The 21,216-nt window shown below is 41.5% G+C and overlaps 2 protein-coding genes across 3 annotated transcripts in view; one reads left to right on the top strand and one right to left on the bottom strand.

Moving 5' to 3' along the window:
• The window catches only part of LOC121885579 (torsin-1A-like), a 33,811-nt gene extending 26,464 nt beyond the window's left edge, over positions 1-7,347 (bottom strand). Inside the window, exons 1-3 of the mRNA XM_042395182.1 lie at positions 7,271-7,347; positions 6,783-7,158; positions 5,356-5,445 (exon numbers count right to left, since the gene is read on the bottom strand). The gene's annotated coding sequence lies outside the window, so the exon portion shown is untranslated. The remainder of the gene's footprint in view (positions 1-5,355; positions 5,446-6,782; positions 7,159-7,270) is intronic.
• Positions 7,348-7,362: 15 nt separating this feature from the next.
• Positions 7,363-20,493, top strand: egfl7 (EGF-like-domain, multiple 7). Of its 2 annotated transcripts, none has more exons than XM_042395183.1 (9): positions 7,363-7,557; positions 12,482-12,747; positions 13,396-13,518; positions 14,548-14,660; positions 15,291-15,386; positions 15,501-15,713; positions 17,645-17,715; positions 18,084-18,246; positions 19,990-20,493. In XM_042395183.1, exons 2-9 carry the CDS (start codon positions 12,668-12,670, stop codon positions 20,007-20,009), a joined length of 879 nt encoding a protein of 292 aa, XP_042251117.1. In that variant the 5' UTR covers positions 7,363-7,557; positions 12,482-12,667; the 3' UTR covers positions 20,010-20,493. The 2 variants fall into 2 exon arrangements, with proteins under 2 accessions (XP_042251117.1, XP_042251118.1); XM_042395184.1 differs by lacking the exon at positions 7,363-7,557 and adding an exon at positions 8,902-8,997.
• Positions 20,494-21,216: the final 723 nt, after the last annotated feature.

Raw genomic sequence — 21,216 nt, 5'->3', positions numbered from 1 at the left:
GAATAAAGCTTGTAAATAGTAAGACAGTTTTACCAGAAGTCAGAGTCTTACTGTCGATGTGTTGGGTGGTCTTGGTCTTAATGGACCGGTTCTCTCTCTCCCAGAGGAAAGCTTTGGAACAGATGGCTGCCTGGTTGAACAGAAACCTCTCTGCTCCACCCTGATGTCACTCAGTCCCTTTTGATGTAGTATCGCTGCACTCAGCAGCATGGACTACTGTCATCAGAGCTGGTCCAGACTGGCCTGCATCAAGAATCTATAAAATTGACTGGTTAGGCTTCTTCGGTTGCTGCATAAAGAAATATAACTTGTGCTGAGCCGTTTGGTCAAAGCAGAGTTTCGATAACAAAGACCTTGTGGGACAGACAAGTGTACGGAGAGCACACTATTGAGGATGGAGTGATGAAGCAAGGGTGGAGGACGAGGGGATGAATCAGCAGTTAGAAGGGTCAATTAAGAGTTTGATTAAGAGCTGAAAGGCATCATCTCGCCGAGGGGGAATCATTTGGTTTCATAATTTCCCCTCCTTTCATGTACAGAAAGAGGATTAGATGAAAACAGGGTTGGAGCTATAGCTGGAAGAACTGATACATTCAGAAGGTGATAAGATGCCCCAAGTAAGTTATTTTCTGGTCCAAATTAAAGTAATGAGAAGTCAAAAAGGAATTCTTTCCAAAGCCACAATGTAAAACATGTTGTACGCTCACAAATTTGTAATTATGTGTGACTTCTCATAAATGAAGATGATCTAAACAGCCCTTGTGCATGCTGGAATTCCTATTGTGTGATTATTTTTACATTTTGTGACCTGCATGTTCCCCAGAGAATGATTCCAAGCAGCAACTACCACGGCTTGAGTCTGACGCCAATGTTAAAGTACTCTAAAGTGCAATGCCAGTGACAGCCACTAGATGCTGGCTCCAATTGACTCCCATTCAAAAAGCGTCAACTTCTCTCTAGAAATACTAAGTCAATCAACGAGTCATTATGGTCTCAATCTCTAAATTCAGGCCCTCTTATAAGTGTGCTGGTGGTTATTTTGGAAATTGTTGCTCTGTTAAGATCTGAAGACTTATAGTAGCTTTAATGTCTGCTGTGTGGGCGTCGTTTGACAGCTGTGATTGACAGTTGGCTCACCTGCTGCTCTCCCTGGCTCCAGGATTCGCAGTAAGTTTAATGTTACCTGATCATGATACCTGCCTTGTTAGCACAGTTTAGCCAAAGCAGCTAACATCAGCCAAGCGGACACGGTTTGGTGTTCCCATGGATGTGTTATAAGAGCTGGATAGGGCTCTGCCGCTCAGCCTTGCAGCCAATTTTTCCCGGTGGTATTGCAGTGAAAAATACCCCTGTGACCCAAAAAGCATTTTCCCCATAGACCACCGTTATAAAAGTGACGTCTGTAAAATTGTTGTCAGGACACCTTGAACTGCAAACAAGGTCAATTATGACTCTTTCTATTTTTATAGGTTTTATATTTATAAAACTTTCCGCGAACTGAGAAAAGCAATTTAAAAATCTTTGACATCATTACAATGAAAAGTCTATGAGCTGAGCGGGAACTCGCTGGCAGGGCCAGCAGGGGAAACGCTACCGCGCATATTCAGTGGGCGGCAAAACATAGCCATAAACCTTTTTTGGCGTATACACCAACCAAGAAATTTTTATAGGACTGAATTGGCACCATTTTTGGTCCGGTATCCAGCTCTTGCAATGCATCCATGGGTGTTCCAAGTAAGTTAGCATGCACTTTGGTCCCAAGTAGCGGGGCGTGTTTCCAGAGCGTGACAAGCAACATTCCACACTCCTTATTTGGAAGTTCCTGGCTCCAAACAGAAAAGATGGAATCAACCATAAGCATCAACTCTGGGCTTCAAACCAGCTCCAGTGCAAACTAATGGGTGAAGTCACCCACGTTCATCTTTACATACAGTCTACGGATGAATCCCATGGATTTAGTGATTCCCTGATGTCGCCACCAATAAGACAAAGTTTATGATATTAACAGAGTTTATGAAACATACATTTGTTTCATGTCTTTTTAACCACTGTCGTCATGATTAATGTTCTCACTTTCATGTTTAGTCTGCAAAAGCTGGATAATGATCCACAGATGAATATAAGGATACCCCTGGTGGAAACAACACACAAAACAGTAGAGTGCCAAATACTGCTGCTGACAAGCCATCATAAAAGTTGGCAACACTACGGCAAATGTCATAGCCAAGAAATATTATATTTCTCTTCATGTTACAGCGCTGTAACACCTCAACGTTTAGGCAATAAGTATTTGTACAGGAACAGATCATTAAATCCTTCTGGAGCAGGGAAATATTTCAGGATTAGTGTGGCAGTGCGGTACACACTTCACACTCTCGCTGCTTCATAGAACAAACCTTTGGAGACATTGGACCACAGTCCACATGGCCATTGTTCCAAACATTAGTCTCAGAATGGGAGAATTTGATTACTATGGTAAATAAGCCAATCAGAGTCACATGTGTTTCTGAGGCGCAGAGTTTGGAGGAATGTGTATGAACTCCCTCATCTCTCCACATTGTTGATGACTGACAAGGAGAGCTGGCAGCAGCGGGACGGCAACACTGAACGAAGGAGAGGCCACTAAAAGGGACATTACAACATGTACTCGCAAACCAAATGTGCACATAGGACACAAAAATAGTCAAGCATATTTTTTGGGTTGGCATCAGTTTTGAATTATGTATTTTGAAGCTACCAGTTCTGTTGAAGTGGAGAACAGGAAGGAGGCTTTTCATTTCCAGGAGGGCTTTTGGATGAGTGCAATGAACGATTCGGCTTTGTCTTATACTGAGGGTGACAGAGGAGTGATGGTAGTGGTGGCAGGCCTTGGACGACAGGATGTCCTGTTTGGCTGCCCAGCGTGGAAATCCTACAGAGCAGCAGAGACACGCTACATCTCCAGTCTTGTTCCCGGGTCACCTGTGAATCAGCAAAGTTGATCGAATCCAACAAGGTTAGTTTGGCAAATCAGCATTTAGCGTGAAAAAGTCTGACACACTGGAAGTTCAGCTTAATTTGGATTTCAAAAAATGTAGAAAATGTAGGAATGTTGCTGCACAACTGCACTGAGTCGCCTTATCTTCATACCCATCTCTGCCTATTTTACGGAGAACCACAAACACAATCACACAACATTAAGTCTGGCTTCACTTCTGTAGACAGAAATGCACGTCATAACTAACTATATTAAAGTATCAAATCTCTAAAAGCTGCAGTTATGAGAAACATTGCTCATTCTGCTGACTTACATTCCTCCATTAGTGGTGATGACTAAAATCTTAAAACACACAAGCAACACTTGAACTCACATTTTAAAGGGGACAAAAGGAAAAAAAACAAGCTTTTTAAAGTTTAACTGAAACATCTAGGGGGTCAAAGGTGACATAGAGGGTCACTGGATGATTTGATGTGTATGAGAATTAGGGATGCAACTAACGATTATTTTCTTTCTCAATTAATCGATTAGTTGTTTGGTCCATGAAATGTCAGAAAATGGTGAAAAGTCTAAAGCAACCAGAAAATATTCACTTTTAAGGAGCTGGAATCAGAGAATTCGGACATTTTCTGCTTAAAATATGATAATTAATCAATTATCAAAACAGTTGGTGATTAATTTAATAGTTGGCAACTAATCGATTAATTGACTAATCGTTGCAGCTCTATGACAGTGATGTGAATCATATGCTGTTGCATACGTGTTGGCCCGACGACTTACTAAAACCCTCAATGTTGCTTTTTGAGAGTAAAACTCTCAAAACATGACGACGGTTTCTTTCTGAGCCGACGTGACCAATCCAAGCGTCCACACCCAGACACGTCAGCGCACACACGGGCACGCATGTGCACACATGGATTTGCACAAAAACACACTAACAGACTGAAACGAGCAACAAAAGCGCTCTGACGAAGTACACAAACTATTGAACACGCAATCAAGAAAAAACAATATAAAGTGGAACGCTTGTGTTTAAGTATATTTATGAGGAACAATAATATTTAATTTGTATTATGTCGTCTTCCTCTCATTTATCAAACCTATTATTTCTGCAGCTATTATTCAGCTTGTCATAAAGCTTCACTGCATTTATTCTAAAGGTTTGGACGCTACTGTGCATTCATACAGATGCTAAACTATGTGCATGCATCTTATAAAGTTGTGCATTAAATGTTCTGCATGTATTGAAGATTTGTACTTTTTTAGAGTAACTGTTGGGCACAGCTGCCCTCTTGTTCATGCCCCGTCCAGGGTCACTGCTACTGCCCTTTAGCAAAATCTGTCAGGCCCTCTTTGACGCAGATCCGTTTCCTGTCAAAGTGAGATTTTTATTGTTCCAAAGGAGCAGGCTCCTGAATCTCGCTCTCCCAGCCTTTTCCTGTTTCCTCTCAAAGAGGAAGTGCTGCTACGCTTCAGTTTTTTTTCTCCCCCCCCCCCCTCCCACATCTTCTCTGGGACAAATCTGGAACACGGACTGTAAAAACTTTGCTTTTGTCGGGCCAAGTCTTGATTTCAAAGAATGAAAAGAGTTCCTTAAAAAGAGATACCCTCCCACTTTGGTTTCTTTCTCTCTCTCACACACACACACACACACACATACACACACACACACACACACACAAATCAGAGCATTCACAAACATACCCACACACATTTGCATCCTATATTCTAATGCGCCCCCTCTGAGCGATCAGCCTTGAAGGTGTGTGTTGGTGTGTGGTCACCTGCGACCCCAAAGTCAAGCATTCCCATGGTGCCTCAGCACGTAGGCTCTTTGTTATCGCAGAGAAAATAGTTCTTTGTATACAGGGAGGGTCATGTCATAGATTTAGTAAGTATAGGCACTTAAATGAACATTAAAAAAGACCAAACACTTAATACTGTTTGGCATAATCACTGCATAACAAAGTCCAAGCTCTGTTCAGTTTTGAGTGCCGTTCACACACACACACAAAAACTTCTTGTTTGTGTGTGTGTGTGTGTGAACGTTTGCATGCTCATTTAACTTTGTGAGTATATGAGATCCACTTCTGCACATACTTAGAATGACAAATGAGTGCTGGTTGTCAGATTAATCTCAGTCAAGCTCAGCTTCAAGGCAGAGGAGGAGCAGTCTGTCTGTCTCTAATACTTGATCTCAGCGACCACTAGCCAAAGCTTTTGGGGCTCTTACTGGATACCCCATCTGAACCAAGGCGTGACCCCAATCCGAGCAAGCTCCCAAACTCTTATAAGACAAATAAAATCCAACTGCTGTAAGTTTCCAAATCAATTAAAGGGTACTTCTTTTTTCAAGGCTGTCTTAAAACGATACTCACATGCCTGTATGTCCGTTGCTGAAATGGAGAAATCCGTTCCAAAGTCCTCGTCGCGATACTGTCCCTCTACTGCAGCTCAACAAGGAAATGCTGTCAGAAACACAAAGATGTGATTTAACACTTAAAAGACTTTAGAAGATTAACACTTGATTTGACGAAAGTCAGAATGCAACTTAAGGATACATTTTCACACACAGCGAGGATGATGGTAGATGATGTCCCCCATTGTCTGACATCGAAATCCCATTTGAGAAGAGATTTTACGTCTTTATCCAGCTCCAAACATATAAACACATGTACTGTACCAAATCATATTTACACCAATTACACATATATAAAGTTATGTTTAACATACGTAGAAGGAAACATTCAATGCATAATTTCTCATAATAATCAACTCAAGAAACTGTCTCTCTAAATACCAGAAAGTTACGATGATCATAATCATAACAAAGGATTTAAATTTGTGTTTTTTCATTTCCTTGTTCTTAACTATGACCGTTTTATGCATTTTTTAAACAAGCCTGTCCTCCCAAGAAAAACGACGCTATAGGTCGTAAATTCAGTCGCCAAAAACGACCAATAGTTACGTTTGAGTGACAGACGCCACCTAGCGGCCGTAGTAGTTACGACACAGGGAAGTGACGCAGTTCAGATGACGTTTATATAAAGTGTGATTTCCTTATGACGAGGAGGTGGGCTGGGTGGATAGCTAGTTAGTTAGATGGCAAAAAGTGGCAAAAGCTGCAGGAGACCACTGTTCACTTCCCGTTTCCAACCGTGAGTGTCATGTTTTCAGCCGAGAGTTGGGACATTTTTTTCTAAAAACCGTAATGTGGTGTTTGCTCTTGCCATGATGACGACGGTTGCCACGTGTAACCACATTTCAAGTGATCATTTTAACCTAAACCATGATCTTTTCTTAACCCTGCCCAAGTGTTTTTTGTGCTTAAACCTAACCAGACCTTAACTACAGCACTGTCACAACATAAAACATCATTATTTTTGTAAGGGTGATTTGTAACAGTTTTGGAAAGCAGCATGTTACGCTCTAATGGGTCGTTCTGGAGTGCTGGTACAAATTACCTTTGTGGTTGTTTAATCTGGAGGACTTGTTGGGAGGAACGATTACAGTGATTGATAACAATGTAAATATGGACATGAGACTATTTTTGGAGACAGACTTTAAAAAATGTGAACCTTTTCTCATAGAAGTCCTCAGTGATACAGAATCAAAAATCAAAATTCATTCTGATAACTATCAAAATTCGATTGTTTCAACTGCATTAAACAATTTGATAAAGCGTATACTACATGAGACAAATATCAGAAACAACACGAACATTTAAACCTTGAAAATGGCCTGGAAATCACTGAACTGTTTCTTCACTGTAAAAAAAAAAAAGACATAGTTGAAGGGAACTTACATTAGATAGGTCTTTTTGTGAAAGGATTTGGAACAAATTCCTTTGCTTTACTATACTTCCCTCTGAGCTACAATAGAAGCAGCAGGAGGAAAAAGAACTTCCTTATCGTGCGACCAGTTTGGCTTTAACAAGCTGCAATTTAACAGATTTGATCTCACAGTGACCTTAACCACTGTAAACATGAGCGTATATGAGCTCACATCAGCCAAAGCAATGAAATACCAGTCAGTGATTTTATATTGGGCTAGGTGTATGGGTTCAGTCAATGCAAATAACCTTCCAGTACTGATGGCTCCTGTGTTTTCCTCTGGACTGCAAAGGCAGCAGAGGGCCATGAGGTGAGAGGGCTGAATTATCTTTGCCCCCTGTAAGATGCCTGCTCCACAATGGGGACAGAAAAATGCTTCAAAATCAGATTCGCGAAGCGGTTTGAGCAGGATGGAGAGTGTTTGTGCAGGAGAGGGGTTTTATCAGCGCCAAACACTCACAGGAATTCCGGTTTGGGATTGTCCATCCAATTCCTGCGTTCCACAGGAAGCCCTGCATAAAAAGCAACTGAAAAACGCCCAAAGACATTTCATTTGTCGCCAGTCGACTCACGGGGAGCACCGCGAATAAACCGCGAGGTTTTTTGATTTGAAACCACAAGAACCCGAGCTTTAAAAGAAACTGGCAGAATGGAAAGGTCCTGTGATCCACCGGTCCGGCGGCTCGTGCCCATGGCCGCCGCTCAGCCCGCGCGCGCACATGCACCTGATGACCCCATGCTGCGCGGGTAAGACTTTTACACTTTGTATTCACGCAAGTATACAAGTATGACCTGTGCAGATGTCATTTTTTAAAAATGAATTTGAAAATTTAAAGTAGCCTAAATTTAGAATTAACTTTATTGGCAAAATATGTTGACAGACACTCAGCCAACAGTTTGATTCTGCTTCTCAATAACTCGTTTACAGTGGGATACAAATACAGACAGCTAAACAAAGCTGATGAGCTAAATACAAACTTAAACCTACAGACAAGAGTTGGACAACAAACTACAGGTCAGACTGTTACTATATGTACAAGTAATGCTGTAATAAATACATACAGAGGTGGTTTATGAGCACGTATGGAGAGTATATGTACAGTACACTCTCTTTAGACTTACAGATGACAATGAAAGGATAATTATGTACATACTAATTCACTGTATGTGTTACACACATGTACATAACATATAGAACAGTAAAGTGTATTGCAATGCCTTTCATTTGTTGTCTGGTTCTCTTTTGGGGATTTTTTTACTCTGAAAAACATGCCAAAATTATGCCATGAGTGATTTCCATACCTGAGTGATTTCCAAAAATGTGTAGAAAATATAGTAAAATATAGGATTCATAACCCATAATGTAGTATATAGGCATAGACATACGTAAATGCCTAATCTCTTCTTTTTGGCTCAATATTCTTTTTTCGTCACTTTAGGCTAGTAAGATATTGACCTAATTTGCCTGTAAGGCATAGCTTTAGAGGAAAAGGATGCGCTCACTAGTGGTGACAGAATTTTATATAGAAAAAACACAATTAATGTCTTTAATTTCTAGTTAAAATTTGACAGACATCGTTTCTTTTGCACATGGGTTACATTGTATATTTTTAATGTCAAAAGTTTAACCTTATTACTTAATATTGTATTTTTCATCAATGAATTCATTAACTTTTTACCAAAAGAGACTATAAGGAATAATTTGGATTGACTTAGACAAGAAAATTTGGCCTCAATCTACAACGTTTCCTTCAGTTTACCTTTCCCAGTGTATTATTAATATCAACCGCCTCCATAAAACCTTTCTGAAGCGTCTCTCCACTCACCAGTCAGCAGATAAACCCATCGTAGAGAAGTATATTAGCGGGTTGTAAATGAAAAAAAAAAGAGAAAAGTCTATAGCGTGCACACTGACGTCACTCCAGGGTCCCCCCAGTGCAGGCAGTGTGAGAGCTGCGGGACACCCAGCTGGAGGAGAGGGAGGAGGTCCCACCATCACCCCCCATGCTCCCTGACAGTCTGAGCTGCAGGAGAAACCTGACTAGTAGCGGAGTTTTATCCCTGGACTTTTTTTACCCACCAGCGGAATATAACGGGACTAACTTTGATCAAGCCGCGGGCGTTTTTTCTCCACTTCCTGCAGTGTAGGACTGTACGTGTTTTTTGGGGGAATTAATCTTAGAGAAGGTGATTGTTTCATTACACGGTTTGTGATTATGTTTGTATCTATGCATGCATGCGCCTTTGGGTAACTTATGGGATTGTATTGGCTTGATCGTTCGCGTCCAGCATCCTGCTTGATGTTCAGTCAGTGTAGGAATATGATTTTTTCTTATACATATATATACATATATATCTGCATTTATCTTTAAATGTGGAGTCAGTCACTTAATGTGTGAGCTTGTAAATGTGTGCGCGTTACAGAGATTGTGCTCTGTGTGAAGGATGTTGCTCTTAAAAGCACTTTGATGTCCAGATATGTATTGTGCTGTAAAACTGCGCCATCTCATGGCCAATGTAGGAAATGTGTCTACTTAAATTACCACTAATGTGTCTATTGGCCAGAGCTTTGTTACGTTTTGGAAATTAGACACAATCAGTGGTGGAAGAAAAAAAAAATCAGACCTGTTACTTAAAAGTAAAAGTAGCAATACCACAGTGTAGAAATACTCTCTTATGAGTGATGACGTATGAAGCATGAAAGAGTCTTGCATCCAAAAATGTGCATCAGTAAAAGTACATAAGTATTAGCATCAATTATACTTAAAGTAACGAAAGTAAAAGTATTTATTTATATATATTACTGGATTGGAAGTATTGATGCATCCATGTGTAAGCATCACTAATGCCTCAGCTGGTAAAGGTAGAGCTAACTTTAACTGTTTTATATACTTCCAGTGCTATAATTTTACATCATAATTTTTTAATTGATTATATTTTGTATTAATAATCTGAATCTGCAAAGTAACTTGTAACTAAAGCTGTTATATAAAGTAGCACTCAAAGGAAATACTACAACAGTATTTGAGTAAAAGTACTTCGTTACATTCCACCACACCACACAAAACATGTGCAGATACACATACGAACACTTGCACTGAGCTAGAGCTCCTTTTTTAACCATTTTCTGACGTTTTATAGACCAAACGACCAAATTTGTGCTCACAGGACTCAGCGTAGGGCTGCAACTAATGATTATTTTCATGATCGATCAATCTGTAGATTATTTTCTCATGAAAATAATCATTAGTTGCAGCCATACGCTGAGCCCTGTGTATTTTAAATGTATTTTAAAATGTTTGGATGTATGTGTAAATGTAAGTCTTGCTTCCATTATTAAGCTGTATATCACTATATCAGTATATCCCTTGTGTAGAACTGTTGGGAATATACTTAATGCACCCCTAAGAATGAGTTTTTAATATTTTTAATAGCCTTCCATAATATCATAATAACAAGCTATTATCCTGTCATATTAGGCATTTTGTCAGGGTAACTGCGGTGCCACACCCGACTTATATAAACTTTTAAGACGAGGATTTTACCCTGCAGCACCTTTCTCATTGCCAATGTGATGATGCATGATTGTCACACATGTGCGCACTCACACACATGCACATAAACATGTTGCCTTCAAAGTGCCCCCCTGCTATGCTAAGAGTCACACTCGCTGCAGGGATTTTGTGAATGAACACAGGCTTTAGATGTGCGTGTCCTGTCTCTGGGCGTTGAGCCAGCAGGGGATCAGAGAGACATGCAAGCTGTCAACCGAGGCTTAGCATCACCTCCAGGATAACTGAGGACTCCCCTGCAGGCTCCGGTCCCGTAACCTGTGATCACACCCAGGATATCTGTAATGCACCATTACAGATTTCCCAAAGGTTTAAGTACTGTATTTGTTCTGTTAAAAAACATGCCTTTAGGCTAGCATCGGACCAAGAGCGGGTCCAAGCTGACTTTGGTCCAATAGCTGCTGCATCATCTTAATTTCTTCCCTGCAGAAGTATGGCTCAGTGCTTCTTTTAATCCTGTACAGTATGTAATAATCTAATATGGTGTGAGGGGATAAGTGAACTTTTCTGTGAACGGAGAATTCTTTGTCTTCTGTGTTATAGTCTAAGAGTCCATGCAGGTGCGGGTCAGTGAGAGTTCAGTCTTCTTTGTCCACAAGAACTGACAACTGTATATACGTAAGCGCATGTAATACCTATGTGGCTTTGCCTTCGTGGGCTCTTTGTGGGTGTGAGGTGAAGGTAAGGTCAGCTGTTCAACCTGAGAACCACTAAGTCCGGTTCCACAGTTCGGCTTTACTTCTGTGCCAGTTGCTCAGGTCCAACGATGCATCATCTGTGTGGTCTGCAATGGTCATCTGCCCAGTAACAAGTTATCTTTACGCTACTGTTGGGGTCCAATGCCTCTTTAAGAGGCTTTCTGTGTTGTAGAGAACATTAACTTCACATGAATGGTCAAGGTTTACTCCTGAGATTAGCACACGAATCCAAACTGACCCCTCAGGTTACAGCACAAACAATACATAGGTCGTATCTTTACTGCCGGTAATAAAAACGTTTTAGGTGGGAAAGACATAGAGTACCTTAAAATACTACATCTACTCCCCACTGCACTCTGTTTTATGGCCTTTGAAATCACTCACCGGGGAAACACACTTGATCGGTAAGACAAATAAAAAGTAGGAATGCTGGAAATACATAATGGATTCATGCGAACTTTTTAAAATACCAATTGAACTCTTAAATATTCAACAAAGCAAGACCAAAGTAGGACATTTTAATTAAAAAAAATCTCTCTAAAAATATTACTGTCATGTAATTCAACTGGTTTCTGACATTTTAATTAAAGAAAAACTGTACTTTATCCCTCCCTATGCTTGTTTTTGACCTCCACACCCACGACAGAACATCTCTCCTTTTTATAGACCCATATTGTTCAGCTCAAATTCACTCCTGGCACACAAATGTGACTGCTTTGCCGTCTCAGTCAGTTTTTCATTTCTCGGTGTCGTGTGGACTTCCGGCTCTTTGATTTTAGGGTTCGACAGCACCGAGTCTGCTGATTCTTACCCTCTTGCCTTACCTGCCCTCGTCAGCCACTAACGGTAAATGACAGAGCATCCATAGACTGGTTAGTGGTTATTTAATGTGCGCTAATGCTTTTGAAAGGGGTGGATGCTTTGGTCTGCTCTCACAGACACGACACAGCTGACACTGACAGCGCCGGAGAGTCCAACCCTCCAGCGATCCGCCTCTTCAAAGGGAAAAGATTTTCTTAAGTATATTTTTTGGGGCGTTTTATGCCTTTATTAGATAGCGATAGTTGAGAGGTGACAGGAAATAGAAACAGAAAATGACTTGCAACAAAGGTTCTCAGCTGGAATCGCACTGCAGACGTTGCGGTCATGTGGCATTCGTCCTGACCAATAGGCTACATGGGTGTGCCAAAGGAAATGAGTTTTGACCTGTGGCTGCAGAGGAATGAACTGTATGCCATTCATGTTTCTGTAGAAACTTTTGAAATGTATTCCCTAGTTCGCCTCATTTCTTAGCTCAAGATTGCTTTGCAGTAGATGTTTGATAAAAAAATTTTAAAAAAACCAGGGCTGAATTTCTCAATAATCATCTCACATGTGTCTCTCTTTCTCTCCGTGCAACAGGTAGCTGGAGTCATCCTCCTGGAGGGAAACGTTCACATTCGACGTGAGCAGACTTTGGCTACACTCCACGACTCCCTCCCCCCTCCCCCCTCCCGCCTTGGCCCTCCTCTCCTCTTCCCTCCGACTGGCACAGAGAAGAGAAGAGTGTGAGAGACTGAGCGAGGGAACGTGGGAAAGAGGAAGACAATGTACCAAACGCTGCTCCTTTCCTCCTCCCTCTTCATCCTTCATGTGATGGGCACTCCCCAGTTCTTCGCTCACCATGGGTAACAGTTCTCTTAATGCTCTTCCTGTGTTTATTATGGCCTGTCATTTGATCAGCGTGGTCCTCAGTAGCTGGGTAACGACTTTAGCTACAGATCTCCACTTCAGTTGTCACTCAGACGTGTTTGTTTTAGCGACCTCTTCGCTCGATTTGACATTCTCACCCCACTACCAATGTACACAAATTGGTCAAATGACTTTCTCTAAGGACCGAAGCTCTACCCTTCTGTCCTAGACGATTAGGCATATACCGGCGTGGGGGAGTCTACAGGCTCATCTTGTCATTTTCAGTCAATTTGCACAAAGACCAAAATAAACCGAAAGGTCAAGTGGAGCCAAAGAGGTCAAAGATCAACTTTTAACACATTCAGGAGTGATTACATGGGTCGGTCAGAAGCTATTAGGCTGCACGCCAACTTTTAGTGACATTAAGGCTCAAATCTGGACTTTTTCAAGCTTTCTGAACCTAATGGGAGCCACTTAGGGCCTAAATATCTCAAACTGTTTCAACTCTGGTCTGGAAATAACTCACAAGCTGTGAAGCCTCTCATCTAAAAACCCGGCTCGACTTCCGGTGCGGATGCTATTTAAAGCCGAAAGAACGTCTATAATTTCAGGTCAGTTTTTAATATTCGATCTCTCTTTTGCAGGAGGAGGGCGTGTGGCCGAGACCTCCGTCACAACGTTGTCATGGCAACGGAGTCGTACGTCCAGCCGGTGCACAAGCCGTACATCACCGTGTGTCAGGGGCATCGCCTCTGCAGCACATACAAGTAAGTAAGACTACCAGTAACGCACTCATCAACAAATAATAACAGAATTTGACACTTTCAGCTTTTTTGGCAAGCACCATGTGTACAGTATTTACATGAGGACTCGGGTCAAAGCTGTGTCAAAACAGAGTTTTAATTAGGCTGTCACAAGATGTTTATTTCATTAGGGGGGGTAAACAATGCTTGACATGTTTAGGAAGGGAAAGGGTTATGAGTGCAGTCATAAATAGATCTAGACTTTCTCCCACACACATACACAAATATGCGTTTTTGCACAGAACTGGGTCACAGTGGCACATATTCGGGTGGAATCTAAATATCGAGTACTTTGTATAACTACGGGAAATGAAGTGCCTGCCCACAGAGACCGCAGCCGTGTTTATTTTGGACCACGTCTCCCTCCATACTTACGCACTCTCTATCTCTCCCCAGCTCTGATGCTTTCTAGTCCCCCCTTACATTCCCTCCATTTCAAACATGTTTTTTTTTAACTCATCACTCACCACCAAAATTCATCTGTTTTACTTTTGGATTTGGACTTTTCTAATCCTCTGATGTATACTAATGATGTGGGCCGGCCTCGGACAATTACAGGCCTCTAATCTCCTAGATGATTCTGAAATTATTCGATCCTTTTGTTTTCAAAAACACGTCACTGTTTTTTCCTTGGTTCAACTTTTGCCTCATTTTTATCATCTCGTATCTCTTCTTGTAAACTAAACATACCAGATTCTCAGCAGGCAGCAGCAAAATCTCAGAATGTAGATCTGACTTTGCATCTCATCTCCTGCCCCTTGCTCCCTCTCTCCTTCCCTCCCTCCCTCCCTCCCTCCTTCCCTCCCTCCCTCCCTATCTCATCTCTGAAACACTCTTGGAAGTCAGTGGTCCGCGGTTTCAATATTCCACCGAAGTCCCGTTCTTGCAATCTCACAGAACATAAAAAGACTGAACCACACATGGAGGCGATGACAGCATTGCATATAACCAGAAAGCCCTAACTATGTGTGTGTCTATGTTTTGTCTCTACAGGACCGTGTACTCGGTGGCATACCGGCAGGTGAGCAGAGTGGCGCCTCCATCGCGTTTCTACCCAGAGTGCTGCCCGGGATGGCGGAGATTTCATTCTCACAACTGCAACCAAGGTAACCAGGAGGGACATGCGATGAGTTTATGTGATGATCTGTACCTGCTTCACCTGACAGAGAAGCTTTTCAAATGTTAAAGGAATGGTTGGACATTTTTGGGGAAGAGTTAGAGGAGAAAATCAATACCACTCTCATGTTTGTCCATTAAATATGAAGATACAGCCAGAAGTCGGTTGGCTTAGCTTAGCATAGCCACTGAAAACTGAGGGTAACAGCTTACCAGACTGTCTAAACATTAAAAAGTCTGCCCACCAGCACCTGTAAAGTTCACAATTATAATTCGTTCAATGTGTACAAGTGTAAAAAAATCAAATTATGGTTTTACAAGGGGTTGTGTGCTGAATTATTTCCTGGCCAAAAGCCGTAGCTTCCTGAAATCTCTACTGGTTGCCTGCTGTGTCCAGCCAAGAAATATTCCAGCACTTGGCTTCCCATAAAACCACAACTTGTAGTTTTTACACTTTGGTTTTTGTACAGATTAAACAAACTAGATAATTTGTGAACTTCAAAGGTGCTGGAAAGCGGAGTTTTCTGCCTTTAGACATAACCGAGCTAGCTGTTTCACCAAATAAAAATAAACGCATTTCCTGAAAAATATCAAACTATTCCTTTAAATGTCTCTTACAGCTGTGTGTGATCAAGCCTGTGAGAATGGAGGTACCTGCTTAAGACCCAACCAGTGTGCTTGTCCGCTAGGCTGGACAGGGCACCAGTGCCAAACAGGTAAACACACACACACACAAACATACACATTTACCTATACAGACACACACATGAGTCTGTGTGTGCGTATTCACACACACACGCGTCAACCTATTTCCTTGTCTTTCTTGTCAGATGTGGACGAGTGCAGCGAGCAGTGGCCGTGCGCCCAGGAGTGCGTGAATACAGCTGGCAGCTATCGATGTGCATGCAGAGACGGCTTCAGGCTTGCCGGAGACGGCCGTTCCTGTCAAAACCTTCCTCCTCCTCCTCCTCCTCCTCCCCCTGCAACTCCTCCCTCTCCCACCCAGACAAGCCAGGCAACAGTGGGTGGTCACACTGATGCGGGTAAATACGCAGCAAAGGAGTGTGTGTGTGTTGGTACAGTATGATTTTATGTCTTGCAGAAGTAAAGTGTCTGGAGAAGAAGAAGAAAAGAACATAGCCAGCTTCGCGGTCCATTATTACTTTTGGTACGCGCTATGCCACTCTCAACTCGTACCGTGAGTAATAATGCACTGCGACTGGTGCCGACTCCAGACAGATGTCTTGTGGTCTGGCCCCGAGCGGTGAGACTGGGACCATTTGGACTTTGATAATGACTAACTGAGTTTACTCCTATGAGTCCTATGAGTAAAGCAAACATCTGACTCTGACAGAGCTCCCATGCTAATACGGACATATTTTTATCCCGCACACTCCATTAGTTCCCTGAAAAATGTTGCAATGTTGTCTTTTACCATAAAAAAGTCGATGTTCATTTGTGTGTTCTCCCTGTATCCGAGCAACACAACAACACAACCCCCCTCTGTGTCTACAAATGTGGTAGTTGACCCCACGATATTACTTTTAATTCCCATTCTGTGTCAGCGCTATTGTTCTCTGGGGAAAGTTTGCAACATGAAACCTTCAAGAAGACTTACCTTTTCCTGATTTCTTTCAAATCTGTCCACCTTCAGGGGTTTTAATGAGTTCCCAAACTCTATATCTAATGGAGATACTGTCCCATGTACTGTCAAAAAAAAGAAAAATCTCAATGTAAATGTGAGATTGCTAAATTTCTTGGCCTCTGCACCAAACTCCCTCATATTTATCAGTGTTTCTGTAAAGAAGAAAGACCAAATTCCTGCAAAAATGAAACTCCTCAGCTGAAATGAGGTTCTTCACCTCCCGTGACTTAACATGATATGGATTGATGAGATTCCCGCAAGTATTGCTGAATCAGCGACAGAGAGAAAAATACACGAAGAAACAAAAAAAGGAGGCGAAGCCAAAAATATGACAGATCTCACTGCTTGTTGAAAGCAGCGGAGGGTTATTTGTGAGCAGCTCTCAGATGCAAAAACTGCAAGACCGGCAGCAGAGATGTTGCATGAGACTGCATTCCATTATCTGTTCATATGCAAACGTCAGAGGGATGTTGATGGAGATTACAAATATAAACACAGGTTTAAATGCTCTGATTGGACAAGAAAGCAGACTATCACCCTGACCCTGCCAAGCTGCTGTGGAGGAGTGTTGGACTAGATTTCTGTCTCTCCATCTTCCTCTTTCCCCCCTCCGTCTCCCTTTTTTCACTCTGCTCTTGGCCAACACTTGTGTTCTCATTCCAACTCCATCAACCCTGTCTGCTGGGGGTCATCGCCAGCTCCCTCACCTCCTTCTCCTCCTCCTCCTCCTCCTCCTCCTCCTCACCCTGTTTCTCAACTCACTCTTGTCTCAGTAATGGACCACATCTGGGAGAGATTGAACTGCTCTCGGTCTGTCTGCCGAAGCGCAGCCAGGGAGGAGAGCAAGGGGGGGTTCCTAATTTCGCATCCCGATCTGGGTCGCTCTTGCACCAGGGACATTCCCCTCAAGTGGAGGCAGACACTTCCCCCGTTCTCTGTAACCGATGTACGTTCACAGGAGGGATGAATGAGTGTCTGTCTATTTCTAGCGACCTCTCGTTCTGCTTGTGTATCAGCTTTTCGGCCGTTCCCAGATCCATGATTCCCCTCGTGTGTCCTAAATTCCCCCGGTCTCCCTGCAGCTCTGCGGTCCTTTTCCTGGTTTGTAGTTTAGAGACTTTGGAGTGGCCATGAATCTTTCCAGGAGAGGGATTGATGCTCACAGGAATCCTCTGAGATATAAACTTTAGATCTGAGAAAGAGGATTAAATACACATCATTCCTGCCTTTGATCTATACCCTAACCCCTCTCTCAACCCCGCCTCCCTAGTAGCCACCATCTTCTAACATCCTCTGATGTGCTTTTCTGCATTTGTATCGTTTCTACAGGTTTCAGCCTGGTGGAGAATGTAACGGAGGAAGTACAGAGCCTGAGGAACAGAGTAGAGCTGCTGGAGAAGGTAATTGAGCAGCGTGTGCTTCAGAAAACATGAGCACATGTTCAAACATAAGCGCACACACACATAAAAAGCCACCTACCCCGATACCTCCCAGCCTCACTCACCAAAAACCCCCTCTGGTCCTTGTATGCTGGAATGATGTAAAATCCTGGTTGCTGTTTAATCCTCAAAACAAAGAATCTTTGAAATGCCAGACTACATAATGGCTTTTGAACATTTTTATGGGTTTTATTAGAATCCTGCTGGTGTTTAGTGAAACAATCAGAGAGTTGAATGAATGATGCTGTAGGTCACATACATTTTTATTTACAGGATGAGTAATAGTCCTCTTTTTTTCCCCTCTTTTTCCGCCTCCTTCCTCTGTGCAGAAGTTGCAGTTGGTGTTGGCCCCCTTCAGCAGCTTCTTTCCGCTGTCGCTGGACGAAGGCTTGTCAGAGAAAACCACCTTACTCTCTCACTCTTTCCAGCAACTAGACCGCATCGACTCCCTTAGTGAGCAGATTGGCTTTCTGGAGGAGCGCCTCGGCACATGTGAGTGACCACGGGCTGACCTTTGATTGTTCGCAGTTGAAAACATAGCTATTAGAAGAGGGAAAATCCAATATTTATTTGAACACCACTAGAACTTTGTGTCCCAGGAAAGCAGAAAACAAATTGCAAACAACTTCAGAAAAAGCCCAAATGTAGCAATTGACCTTAATATAATCACATCAACTGTATTAAAGCCAATATTAGTAAAAATCCAATAACATAATAAAATATTGCGGCTGTAGCATTATAACATTTTTGGCTATAAAAGTATAATAAGTTAAAGGTGCAGTGTGTAGAATTTAGTGGCATAGAGGGGGAGGGGTATTTAGTTGTTTGCAATCTGCAATCTCACCACTAGATGCCACTAAATCCTTCACATTGGTCCTTTAAATGACACAGTCAAGGTAGATCAAACAATAAGTGAGGAGATACATTTGCTCTTAAGTTTAAACCTAATTAGGACATTAAAGGTTGGATAAAGGCTAATGTCAGCATGCTAACATGCTCATAATGACAATGCTAATGCTGATGTGAAGCAGGTATAACGTTTACCTCTGTTCAGTATCTTTGTTTAGCGTGTTAGCATGTTAACATGTCCTAAAAAGCGCTAAACACAATGTACAGCTTAGGAGGCTGACATAAATGTCATTAGTCTTGCAGGTATTTGGTCATTAACCAAAGTAATGGACAAACTGGAACTTTAAGCCACTGGTGGCGCTAGAAGAAAAGTCAGAGGATCACCAAAAGTCAGTGGGATTCATCCTCTGGGGGACATGGAAGTCTAGACAAAATTTCATGGCAGTTCATCTTGTAGATGTTGAGACATTTCAGTCTGGACCAAAGTGGTGGATGGACCAACAGACAAACTGGCATCCATAAAGTCATAATGCCAGCCTGGCTACAAATAAGCCTGATTTGATAGCCACCCTTTCTTTCAAAATCACATCTCTCCGCACCCTAACATTTGGGCTGAAAATGTATCGTTTAAAATGTGCACTGTTTCAGTCATAAGCCACACCCATGACCCGATGACCATATGCGCTCATTGTAAGCTCTTTATCATCACAGTGCAACAGGGTTTGCACATGAGACTGGGCTTTACCTTTCAATAACAAGTTTTGTAATTAACTATCAGTTGATTCCTTAATTATCTCTGTCAACAAACTCCCTGTGGAGGTGCTGACTGGGATTGCAGATCATGAGATCATGGCCTTTCATGTCTTCAATGATTAATGACTGAAAGTAGCATGTACAGTATAAAAAAACAGCAAAGATATCCATCAAATTAAGTTTGCTTTTACCACTTATATTCATGCTGTTATGAAATAAGGTTACAATTTTAAAACCCATTAATCAATATGAACTTTAGCAATTTTAGGGGATATCTATCAATTGCATTTTAGTATCAACTGTCTGCACTTATTTTTAAGTTGTCATGTCAAACTGAGTATACAAAAAGCCTACCAGACATCCATTTTATCTGTCAAAAGAATTTCTTGGAATTCTCATGTGTATATCAGGATCCTGACCCCACTTTTGAGAAACTCAAAAAGGCTTAATACCTTATTATATTATTTGAACATTGTTTTTTTATGTTATGAACCTTATCATATTTGGTTTAATGACATTAGGGTCAATTATTACATCCTGGGCCTTTACAAATCATCATCATCATCTACCTTGAAATTGACTTGACAATATATTGTACTAACTCTTTCCACTCTTCTCCTCTTCTCCTTGTAGGTTCCTGCCAGGAAAATTAACCACGAAAAACATGGCAGACATCATTTCAAGACAGAACGTACGCACCGAGATGGCTGGTGTCTGTAAGAAAGGGAACGGCAGAAAGTAGAAACATACCCAGTTCTTGTTATGCTGTGACGCAATCATCGCACAAATCATCGCTGATTTTAACTATTCCCAACAGGTTCATTAATTGTACTCCTTGAATCGTTGTCAAAATCTTGATTTTTTTAAAAACAGTATCTGTGGCAGGGTCAGTTTCATTTATTACATCACCTCTTTAACATCTGAATCAAACCCCCCATAGGGTCAAAGGTCAAGCTGGCCACTTTGTTTCTCTGTTTGTTTTGCATCAGTGCAGCTGTGTCCTCCGAGTCTCAGAGTGTCCCGAGGCAGACATGGACATCTGTATTTATCTATTTAAATTATGATTACTTGTAGTTATTTCTCAGTGCTCCAACAGACATTTTTTTTTACCTAGTTTTGTAACATTTTGTAATAAAAAAAGTCTTAATCAAAAACACCATGTGTGCTCACTATTATAAAAGGATTACTCAATGTTTGCAAATGCCTACTCTCCTCTCCACAGGCTGAGTGAGCAAAGCTAACACAACATTAGACGTCTCTTGTTGACCTCTCTCTCCTACTATACATATATATATATATATATATATATATATATATATATATATATATATATACATATATATATATATATATATATACACACACACACTGTATGTATGTAATTCACAGATGAAGGCACAGCAGGCATTTAAGTGCACAACCATTTAAGAAAAAAAAAAGAATTCTTTTTATTTAATCTTTTGCAAGGCATTCACGTTTACCCAGAAAAGGTGAAATCAAGAACACTACATCATCAATATTAACCAGATACTATAATGGGCGTCTATACCATGTGTGCATATTTTTACACACACACACACACACACACACACACACACATACAGTAAGGGACCACACACATACAAGGCTCTGCAGGATATCAGCTCTGTTTCTCATACCCATCTAAAGCTACCACCAATTACACTTTTAATAGCTTTGGTGAAAATCAGAGAAAACTGAAGTCCTTGTTTTCTTCCTCCACCCGAACTCAGCATGAAAAGTGCTTTATTAAGGTTCAGAATACTTTTCTTTTTCCATTATCTTACATATTGGTTTTCGTAAACAACTGTCCCCCCCCCCCCCCCCCCCCCCACCCAGCCA

Source organism: Thunnus maccoyii, chromosome 19, assembly GCF_910596095.1.
Source record: "Thunnus maccoyii chromosome 19, fThuMac1.1, whole genome shotgun sequence".
NCBI lineage: Eukaryota > Metazoa > Chordata > Actinopteri > Scombriformes > Scombridae > Thunnus > Thunnus maccoyii.
Note: the sequence above shows the minus strand (reverse complement) of the source record. Positions and strands in the feature narration are given on the sequence as shown.